Genomic DNA, 11,406 nt, shown 5'->3' with positions numbered 1-11,406 from the left:
GGGAAGGGAAGGGAAAAGGAGTCGCTGGACGTACTCCTCCCCCGTTAGGAAGCAGGCTAAAAGTACGGACAAAACGAGCAAAGCACAGTGCACTCTGGGAGGCTGAAGCTGAGGGACGCGGAGTTGAAGTCCCTCCTGGGCGACCTAAGATCTTATTTCAAAAGGCTGAAAGTTAGGCTGCTGACGCCTGCTCGGTGGGTGACGTGCTGCTTTCCCCGACCGAAGGGCCCTTTTGGTGCAGGCAGCTGATAACCAGCCCCTCTCTCTCACCTTGAAGTAACATTCCATTTGGTCATTCACGGCCATAACTGATAACAGCAGGCCCCCTTATCTACTATACAAGCAGCTGCCATTAAGTCTTAACCCACCATAAATGGAGTCTTCTGATTTTCACATCCTGCAGGAAATCCTGCCCTTAGCCTCTCTAGATTATAAAAACTTCTTCAAAGACAAACTCTTGTTTGTTCCTTGTCAGTTCCTCTGCTGACAAGATGCTTTCTCTATATGTGATTGTTTGCATGGTTTTTTAATTTTTGTTTGTTTTTTGCTAGTCCTGGGCTTGAACTCAGGGCCTGAGCACTGTCCTTGGGCTTTTTCTCAAGGCTAGAGCTCTACCACCTGTGCAATAGCACTACTTCCAGCTTTTTCTGTGTATGTCGTACTGTGGACTCGAATCCAGGGCTTTATGCATGCTAGGCAAGCATTTTACCACCAGGCCACACTCATGGCCCTGTTATTTGGTGCTTTCAGGTGAAGTTTGGAGGAATTAAAATCTTGAAGGCAGACAAGCAGAAAGTAAATTCCAGACTCCATCTCAACTCATGGGTTGGCAGAGTGGCTCATGTCTGGTATCTTCAGAGTCAAGGGAAATCGCAAACTAGATGGATCACAGCCCACACCCACCCAGGCATAAAGTGAGATTCTGCCTAGGAAAAATTTATTTGAATAAGACAATAAGCAATGAAGAAAGGGGCTGGAGAACCTGCCTAGGAAGTGGTAGGTCTTGAGTTCAATCAATCCCACTATTAACAAAAAGGAAAAAAAAAGGTAAAATTCTTACTTCCTTATCCTATATAGCAAGTTAGGGGGATGAGGATATGGGAGGGATATTAAATGGACTCAGCTTGTTTTGTTCCCTGCCCCATCTTGTGCTAGTCACTTTTCCTAATGAATACTACCTAATTCTGACCCTGCAAGACCAAGGTCATCCCTAGAAGAAACAATAGGCTGAAAAATTTATGTGCTCATGGAAATGCAAAGCTGTCTCTTTCAGCTAAAACATTGCACCTCACTTTTTTTCCTGTCATGGGGCTTGAACTTAGTGCCTGGGTCTGACTCTGAGCTTCTTATTTTTTTCCTCAAGGCGCATTACCATTTTCTAATGGTACTATTTTCTGACTGAAGATAAGATTCTCAAGGACCTTCCTGCCTAGGGCTTCAAATCATGATCCTGAAATCACAGCCTCCTCAGTGGCTAGGATTATAGGCATGAGCCACCAGTGCCCAGTGATTGCATCTGACTCTTAATACCTAGAGGTCTTACAATTTATTGGACAAAAACTTTACAATTTCTTCATTTGGGGGCGACTTCTCAAAGAACCAGCTTCATCATTTTTAAAAATTTAGGTTTCAAGCCTGGTGTGGTGGCTCACTCCTGTAATCCTAGTAACTCAGGAGGCTAGTATCTGAGAATCAAGGTTCAAAGCTAACCCAGGCACAAAAGGACCTGAGACTCTGATTTCCAGTTAACCTCTAGAAAACGGGAAGTAGGGCTTGGCTCAAGAGTAAGGCTTGAGCTGAAGAACTCTGGGACAGCTCCCAGGCGCAGAGTTCAAGCCCTATGACAAACAACAATTTAAGTTTTCGTTCCTATTTTTTTCTCTTAAAGTTATTTAATATATTTTTTTTCCCTATGTATGTGGTACCAAGGAATAGAACTCAGGTCTTCGTGCATGCTAGGCAAGCACACTACCACTAGGCCAAACTCCCAGAATTAACATTTTTATAATGAAATGGAAGACTCCAGGCGACTCCACAAAGGCATAGCCTTTTGCTTCATTTAGCTACCTCCAACATCTAAAGCAGGGCATGACATACTGTACATTCAGGAGTTCCTATTTCTGTGTACAGATTAACACAATTCATGGAAACCTGTTGTTACATGTTTAAAAAAATGCTTCAGGGCCGGGCTCCAGTGGCTCATGCTGTTGTGCCCAAAGTTCACAATCTCCCTAATAGACCCCTGGAGTCCACGACCAATGCAAGCAACAAAGAGCCGTTTATTAGCAAGTTCGAGCTTGGTCCTCCGGGTCTTAGAAACCAGTGACACTAGGAGGCCTCTCGAGTACAGAATTAGCACAGCTTTTATAGTACAGAATAAACAAGTTTTAATTTTCATTTTCATAGCCTCATGTTTTAGTTAACTTTTACACAGGGACATTCCTCAGTTTCTTATCGGTTCTGATGTTATGGTTTCCCTCAGAAGTTTAGTCTTAGGTGTCCTTGCTGGCTGTGGAACACAGCTGCTGTCCTAGAGATGACCTTTGAGTGTCCTTGCGAGCTCTCTGAGTCAACATCTGATGGACCACCCTGCAGTTCTCCTGAGAAGAGGCGGTGAGGGGATTTCTCAGAACTTCACTCTTACAGAACGGAGGCTGTTTTCACAAGATGGATTCAGTCTAGCTACATTTAGCTTAGCTACTGTTCTTCAATGCCTATAATCCTAGCTACTCAGGAGGCTGAGATCTGAGGATCATGGTTCAAAGCCAGCCCGGGCACAAAAGTACCTGAGACTCTTATTTCCAATTAACCTCTAGAAAATGGGAAGTTGGGCTTGACTCAAGGGTAGGATGGTAACTTTGAGCAGAAGAGCTCTGAGACAATGCCCAGAGTTCAAGCCCCAGACAGGCAAAAAAAAAAAAAAAAAAAAAAAAGAGTATTCTCATTAATTTTCCTACCCAGGCTGGCTTTGAACTGCAGCACTCAGATCTCAGCTTCCTGAATAGCTAGGGTTACAGTAATGACTCACTAGTGCTTTATTATTTCCTTTTGCCAGTCCTGGGGCTTGAACTCAGTCTGTGCACTGTCCTTGAGCTTTCTCAAAGCTAGTGCTTTACCACTTGACCTACAGCACCACTTCCAGTTTTTTCTGTGTACGTGGCACTGAGGAATTGAATTCAGGGCCTCATGCATGCTAGGCAAGCACTCTACCGCTAGGCCACACTCCTGACCCCTATTAATGTATTTCTTAATACCAGGTCCACACATTAGAAAAAGCCAGAAGTGGTGCTGAGGCTCAAGGGTAGAGCTCTAGCCTTGAGAAAAATCCAAGGCAGTGCTCAGGTCCTCAGTTCAAGCCCTGCAACTGGGAAAAAAAAATGTAAAATACACAACAGTCATTTCCATTTAGTATATTTGGGTACAACAATTCCATGTGCAAAAAGGAAAATCAGAAGCTGGGAGTGCTGATGCATGTACAACTGTAACCCCAGCACCCTGAGAGGTAGAGGTAGGATTATGATTTCATCTTTACAAAAAAAGGAGGAAAAAGGAATTAGGTCCATTAAAAGGCAGCCTCTCTTGAAGCTTTTATTCTTCTTTCAGTGCATACAGCACATCATCTTGACTGACGTTGAGCCGCACACGAAGTAGGAGGTCGTTCCTACTGGACTCCACCAGGAGAAGGCGGCAGGAACCGAGGCGTGAACACACGGCCATGGTCTCTGACATGGTGGGGTAGGGTAGTCCCTCCATTCTGCACAGGGCCACATGCTGAGTGTATATCTAAATTGAAAAAGAAAAGCCGAAGTCAAAAGGAAAGATATCTGATCATTTCTCCTTGATAAAAAGTGGACACTTAGGGTCCCAGAATCCCTAATAATCCAAAAGGTATTAGTGCACGTCTCAACGATACACAAATGCAAGAAAGTGGGATAGGAAGCCGGGTGCAGTGGCTCACTCCTGTAATCTTAGCTACTCAGGAGGCTGAGATCTGAGGTTCACTGTTCAGTTTAAAGCCAACCTTGGCATGACCGACCCCCTCCCCCCCCCCCCCCCCCCCCCCGGCAAAAAAAAAAAAAAGAAAGAAAGGAAAGAGCGATATGACCCCTGGAATCAGAACACAGCAGATCTGAATGTACCCTTTCCCCGGCCCCGCCCTGGTGGGTCATGGGGCTTGAACTTGGCCTGGGTGCTATCCCTGAGCTCTTCAGCTCAAGGCTACTGCCCTACCCTTGAGCCAAGCCCCACTTCCCTTTTCTAGAGGTTAATTGGAGATAAGAGTCTCAGGTTCTTTTTTTGCCCAGACTGGCTTTGAACCTTGGTCCTCAGATCTCAGTCTCCTCAGAAGCTAAGATTATAGGTGTGAGCCAGCACACTGGCTCAGATCTGAATGTCTTTGAGCTTCAGTTTTACTTACGAAATGTACTATACATCCTTCTAAGTTAACAGATTAACTTTCACCATTCCAGAAATAGTCCCAATTTCTAGTGGCTAAAAGTTCCATAACTGAAACACAGAATTTAAGTCAAACTGTGCTACAGGGCACAACAACTTGGCAAGCATAGATTCCTACCCTGAATGTCCCATGTGGGTCAGGCACACTTGTAGCACTTCTGGCCTCTCTGTTCCAGAAACTTTTGTCTACCAACAATAGGAGCCTTGACAAGAGTAGGTATAATACTAAGAGGTGGATCCCTATAATCTTAATGCTCAGGAGGCAAAGGCAGGAAGACTGAGATTTTAAGACCAGCTTGAGCCACACTGCAAGATATTTTTGTTGTTGTTGGTAGCCGGGCTTGAACGCTGGGCTTGGGCATGGTCCAGGAACTCTTCAGCTCAAGGCTACCTACCACCTTACCCTGGAGCCAGAGTCCCACTTCCCATTTTCTAGAGATTAATTGGAGATGAGTCTCATGGCCTTTCTTTAGTGCCCAGACTGGCTTAGAATCCAGATCCTCAGATCTCAGCCTCCTGAGTAGCTGGGATTACAGGCATGAGCCACCTTGTCCAGCCAAGATCTTGTTTTAAAAACAAAAAGGGCCTGGGGATATGGCTTAGAGGGCTTGCCTAGCATGCATGAAGTCCTGGGCTCGATTCCTCAGTAGCAAATACACAGAAAAAGCCAGAAATGGTTCTGTGGCTCAAGTGGTAAGCGCTAGTCTTGAGCACAAAGAAGCTCAGGGGGGGAGTGCCCAGGCCCTGAGTTAAAGTCCCAGGACTGGCAAAACAAACAAACAAGCAAGCATAAAACTTGAAGTGGAGTTGGCGGGTAGCTCACGCCTGTAATCCCAGTTACTCAGGAGGCTGAGACCTGAAGATCGAGGTTCAAAGCCAGCCTGGGCACAAAAGAACCTGAGACTCTTATCTTTAATTAACCTCTAGAAAACAGGAAGTGTCCCTGAGCTAAAGAGCTCAAGGACAGTGCCCAGGCCCAGGGGTAGGGCAGTAGACTTGAGCTGAACAGCTCAGGGACAGTGCCCAGGCCTAGTTCAAGCCCCATGACCCACAAAAACAAAACAAAGCAAAAAAAAACAAAACAAAACAAAAAACTTGAAGGGCAAGAGTATAAAGAGTATAGCTCAGTAACACATCACCTGCCTACCACCTCAAGGCTGACTCAATCACTCAAAGACTCCAAATGTAAAAGGGGACCAAAACACTAATTACCCTAATTTGTTCAGTTTAGATTATACACATGTATTGACATATCACACTGTAGACCATTAATATACATAATTACTCTATGTATGCTAAAAAGAACATTATGTTTAGAAATCACATAAAAATAGATGTTGGCTTAATATTTTTTAGCATATTCAGGATGGCTCAAAATAGACAAATGGTAACAAATTGAATGAAATTTCTATTTATTTTAAAAGCTCAAAATCAATATCTAGAAGGATTACCTGTTGAAATGTTGCTTCCTCCAGTCCTGACTGTCGGAACTCTGCAAGGATGGCTCTCAGGAAGCCCTGTTCCAGAACAGAGGCATTTCTGAAAGGAAATAAAGAGATATAAATTTATGTAGAAGTTGCATCATTAGTCTCAAGAAAAGATAAACATTCTGTGTCTTTTTATTTTTATTTTTTTGGCCAGTCCTGGGCTTGAGCTCAGGGCCTGAGCACTGTTCTTGGACTTTCTCAAGGCTAGAGTTCTACCACTTGAGCCTCAGCACCACTTCCGGCTTTTTTTCTATGTATGTGGTACCGAGCAATTGAACCCGGGTCTTCGTGCATGCTAGGCAAGTACTCTACCATTAGGCCAAACTCTCAGCCCTCTGTCTTTTTAGTGGAGAGAAAACACTAGATAGACTCTATATTATTTGACAACATTCTTCCCTTGCCCTTCAATTATAAAGCTGATATGGAAAATGCTACTTTAGAATTAAGGGAAGACAGGAAGACAACAATTACTTACATCTGGGATTATATGAGTAACTCAAAAATATCCAGGCCCTTGATTTTGTAAGAAGAGTATCTTCCAGCGATAGCAGTACTTCCTGTACGAGTAGCATTTTTACTCACTAAACTCCTTTAGTATATCATTCTATCAGTGGCAGTATTTGCTTGTTATTCCAAGTATGTTGCTATTTCTCTGACCGACTTATGCCCCACAGAAAAGGAACTGTGTCCAGTAAATGCAGGTTGAAATTGTTGAAGCTCAGAAAAGGAAGCATTTTGCCAAAGCCTCCCAAGAAGGCACTGGAAGCAGACAGAGCATCTTACTTGATAGCAGTGATGAATGATGAGGAAAACATCTCATCCACAGCCTTCATTACATGGGCCACAGTGACCAGGCCTGGAGAGTCATTCTTCTGGGACAGCTCACAGATCTCCGTCGCACGCCTGCAGATGTCTAGGCAGCGCCGTGCATCTCCAGAGAGTGCTGCCACCTACAATACATTGGAATGCTTCATTGCTGAGGCATCCTAATCAACCAGTCCAGGGGAGAACCAATAGATCCTTTGTTCAGCTAAAAGGAAAGGCTATGCTGAGAATAAGCACAACAACTTTGGGGAAGTATAAGGGGAGATTATTATATCATTCTGGAAATTCTATTCTGAGTCTAAACCTTTGTTGTGCTTTTACAGATAACTCAACGGATAAGGCAGAAATTCTCAGATTATTACTCAGGCTATGAAGTCTAAAAAGACACCCTTGATCCAACAACATGACTAAACCATCTGGAAACACAGGATTCTCTGTGCTCAAGTGATTCTCCTGCCCAGTCTCCCAGTTCTCTAGAACTGCAGCAATGCCCTGCTCCAATTAGATTCTTTTTTTTTTTTTTTTTTTTGCCAGTCCTAAGCTTGAGCTCAGGGCCTGGGAGAACTGTCCTTGGACTTTCTCAAGGCTAGATCTCTACCACTTGAGCCTCAGCACCACTTCCGGCCTTCCCCCCACCCTATGTATGTAGTACCAAGCACTCTCAAACCCGGGTCCTCGTGCATGATAGGCAAGCACTCTACCACTAGGCCAAACTACTTGCCTTCCAATCAGATTTTTAATCTCTCTTTTGTTTTTTTTTTTGGGGGGGGTCTTGAACTCTGGGCCTGGGCCTGTTCCTAAGCTCTTCAGCCCAAGACTACTGCTCTACCCTTGAGCCATAGTGCCACTTCCAGTTTTCTAGTGGTTAATTGGAGATAAGAGTCTCATGGTCTTTAGGGGCCAAGTTGACTTTGAGCCTTGATCCTCAGATCTCAGCCTTCTGACTACCTAGGATTACAGGTGTGAACCAACTCACCCAGCTTAATCTCCACTTTTATAGACAATTAGGACATAGGAAAGTTTCCTATAATGGAAGACAGAAACCAAAAGCAAACACAAAGACTCTTGGAGCAAAATAGGAGATGATAACCTCAAATAAATAAGCTTGCCAAAAATAAAGTCTTAAAAAAAGGGGGGGGGAATGCAGAGAGAACTCTTAAGATTATGCACGACAAGCCAGATGTCAGTGGTTCCCACTTATAATCCTAGCTACACAGGAGACTGAGATCTGAGATTGCAATGTGAAGCCAGCAATAGGCAGGAAAGTACAAGAAATTCTCAATTCCACTTAACCCTAAGAAAACTGCAAATGCACAATGGCTCACATTGGTAGAGCACTCATCTTGAGGAAAAAAGCTCAGGAAGAGCAACCAGGCCCTGAGTTCAAAGCTCCAGGACCGACCAAAAAAGAATAGAAGATAAGGCATGACAATAAAAATAAAATTCCATGAAAAGGAGGATTAAAGGGTCTCCTGAAAAAGCAAAGCTGGGAGACAGATGCCATACTAGCTCACCAGTGATCCAGTATCTCATTTAGGAGCTGGCTCAGTGTAGCGGAGAGTAGCATGTGCTGCTGGAACACTTAGGATTTAGATGGTTTCAAGCAAGGGGAAACTAGAAAGATATTTATAATTCTAAGTGCTAAAATACTTGTAAATGTTTAGTTTATTTTCCCAGCTTAAGGTAGAAAGCTTGTTCCTGAGCAGCCTCAGCGTATCTGTAATAGATACTTGGATGGCCCTTTCCTTGTGAACTTACAGAATGAAGGTATGCAACACCTCATATCTACCCTGAGTGCTTCTCTCAGACATGTTATGGACATGATCTCATCTATTTTCACAAAGACTAGCCACGAGGTAACTATTAATACTACTATTTTTCAGAGACAAACACTGAAGCTCGTTATTTTATATATGCGGTCTTTTTAGTAATCACATAATAAGAAGGTATTTATTCTTCCAAGATTTTCTAAAGTTCTCATCATCCCCAAAACAGCCAGGGCCTCATGCCTACTAGCAGGTATCCTGCAAAAGCTGTGAGAAAAACTGTCTTATCTATCAAAGTGTATTGCTTAAGTTTCGGCTTTAGCTTTGTGGCCTAGGCTCTTGCTTAGGAAGGGGAACTGCTTTGCCATAAGGAAGCGTTTTTCTTTTTCTTTTTTTTGAAATGTAAGGTTTTATCTTAAACTGGTTTTTCCAAGGTGTAATTAAGATACACCGACACACCTCAGACTGTACAAAAGAGCAGAGGGTGTGAATGTGTTTTGAAATTCTCTTATTTCAAAGGCTTTTAATGCTCACCTTGTGAACCAGAGCTCAACCAATCTGGGCAGAGCACAGGTGAGCAGCCCGCTGGCTGTGTGCTTCTTTGCCAGATTTCTGGCTGATAGCCCACCCTTCTGCAGAGGTAAATTTTGCCTTGCTAAGATATTTATCTTTTTTTTTTTTTTTTTTTTTTGCCAGTCCTGGGTTTGGCTCAGGGCATGAGCACTGTCCTTGGAATCTCTTAAGGCTAGAACTCTACAACTTGAGCCACAGCATTACTTCTGGCTTTTTCCTATGTAGGTGGTACCGAGGAATCGAATCCGGGTCTTTGTGCATGCTAGGCAAGCATTCTACCACTAGGCCAAACTCCCAGCTCTTAGAGAGCATATTTATAACAAGGCTTCCTGACTGGCTATGGATATAGCCAGGTTCCCTGAAGATAACTTACCTTCCTGGCTACCAGCTGGATGGCATCATCCTCAAAGGCCTTTAAATGCTTGAGTCGGCACACTAGGATTTGCTTCAGCTGGTTGTGGGTATAAGGCTGGAAGGACATCCTGGTAAGGCCCTGAGGAGCCAAAAACAAAGGAAGGATTTCATTGACTGCCCATTGATTTGTCTAAGTGGAATTTCACATGCTGTTTGATTCCCCAATCCCATGTAACTATGTATATATTGCTTACAATATACAGTACAGCTAGATGCTTCCAGTCACTGACAATTGTCAGTGGTAAATAGGGCTTTTTCATTTGCTTAAGAACCTTTTATCAGAATCAACTGGAAGTTGACAGAAGCAAGAGTGCTCGAATTCACATTAGTAGGAGGACTTTATGTATAGCCCCTATTTTCCTGCCAAACTACAAGCATTATGAGAGCACAGACCAGAACTTCCTGACTCCACTACTTTACTCCTAGCAGGCGATAGGTGCTTAGAAATTATTATCATGGCAGAAACCACAGTTCTTGATTTTCTCCATTTCTGTATTTGCAGGACACCTGGCCCAGCTTATGGAGCTTATGGACAAATTAACTGCCTAGAACCTACCAATCGGCTGGACACTCGCTTCATCAGGATCCTTTCTGGTAGATCCATGGTGTTGGCAATGGTCAGGACCACCAGCCGGGCCTCCTTGTGAGTGGGCCAGTCAAAGAGATTGTACATTACATCTTGTTTGTGAGTCCACAGAAGGTCAAGCTGCCAGAGTTGAGAAGAGATGTAAGGACAGGGGCCGGGAGTTTGGCCTAGTGGTTAAAGTGCTTGTCTAGCATGCATGAAGACCCGGGTTCGATTCCTCGGTACCACATACATAGAAAAAAGCCAGAAGTGGTGCTGAGGCTCAAGTGGTAGAGCTCTAGCCTTGAGAAAGTCCAAGGACAGTGCTCAGGCCCTGAGCTCAAGCCCAGGACTGGCAAAAAAAAAAAAAAAAAAAAAGAGATATAAGGACAGTGAAAGCCAGAACACCACTGCTTCAGTTGTGCAGGCTGCTCAAGTCACCTCACAATCAGCAAAATTGGTGAATGAATCTACTCCTAGGATAGAAGAGTGGAATACTGGTCAGTTTTCCTCCAGGCTTCCCAGGAGGACCTTACCTCATCTACAAGCAGGACAGTGGTTTCCCATGAGGATCCTCGGGTACAGAATCGCTTTGCCAGCAGTTCTGCAGCATGGTTAGCTGTCACCTTCTGGCCAGTCAACTTCTGCATTGGGAGAGAAGCAGTAATAAACACTTTATTCCTCTGGACTTAAGATACTATCTATATAAGGAAGAAGTTATTTAGTCTGAGGAGTTTCATGTTCTATTCTCTGCCCACACTAGTCTTAACCTTAACCTGTAAGGAAAGGAGAAGGCACCAAAGGAGGGCTGGGGTGCAGTGGTACAAGGCCAGCCTAGCAAGTGCAAGGCTCTCAGTTCAAACCTAGTACTGCCAAGAAAAAAAAAGTATAAGTCACAGTCATAGTCACAGGCTGTGGTAACTAAAGTCTTTATTGCATTGTTGTTGTTTTTTTCTCTTGTTTGTTTGTTTTTGCTTTTTCCCCCAGTCCTGGGCTTTCTCAAGGCTAGCATTCTACCACTTCAGCCACAGCACCACTTTCGTCTTTTTCTGTATATATGGTACCGAGGAATTGGATTTGGGTCTTCAAGCACTAGGCAAGCACTCTACCACTAAGCCAAACTCCAGGCCTCTGCATTTTTTGACATCACCTGTTCCAAGACAGCAGCTAATGAATAGAACCACAAGGTTTATACTCAAGGTATCTATCTTTTAACTCCTATTTCTTTCTTTCTTTCTTTTTTTTTTGTGGGTCATGGGGCTTGAACTTGGCCTAGGTGTTGTCCCCATGCTCTTCAACTCAAGGCTACTGCCCTACTCAT

The 11,406-nt window shown here is 43.8% G+C and overlaps 1 protein-coding gene across 1 annotated transcript in view; it reads right to left on the bottom strand.

Moving 5' to 3' along the window:
* Positions 1 to 2,623: 2,623 nt before the first annotated feature.
* Orc1 (origin recognition complex subunit 1) overlaps positions 2,624 to 11,406 on the bottom strand; it is a 28,882-nt gene continuing 20,099 nt past the window's right edge. Inside the window, exons 12-17 of the mRNA XM_090334833.1 lie at positions 10,622 to 10,729; positions 10,077 to 10,226; positions 9,480 to 9,599; positions 6,726 to 6,892; positions 5,907 to 5,994; positions 2,624 to 3,783 (exon numbers count right to left, since the gene is read on the bottom strand). Coding sequence (XP_090190959.1) covers positions 3,589 to 3,783; positions 5,907 to 5,994; positions 6,726 to 6,892; positions 9,480 to 9,599; positions 10,077 to 10,226; positions 10,622 to 10,729 — 828 coding nt within the window. The 3' untranslated portion in view covers positions 2,624 to 3,588. The remainder of the gene's footprint in view (positions 3,784 to 5,906; positions 5,995 to 6,725; positions 6,893 to 9,479; positions 9,600 to 10,076; positions 10,227 to 10,621; positions 10,730 to 11,406) is intronic.

Source organism: Megascapheus bottae, chromosome 6 (assembly GCF_031878675.1).
Source record: "Megascapheus bottae isolate mThoBot1 chromosome 6, mThoBot2.hap1, whole genome shotgun sequence".
Taxonomy (NCBI): domain Eukaryota; kingdom Metazoa; phylum Chordata; class Mammalia; order Rodentia; family Geomyidae; genus Megascapheus; species Megascapheus bottae.
Note: the sequence above shows the minus strand (reverse complement) of the source record. Positions and strands in the feature narration are given on the sequence as shown.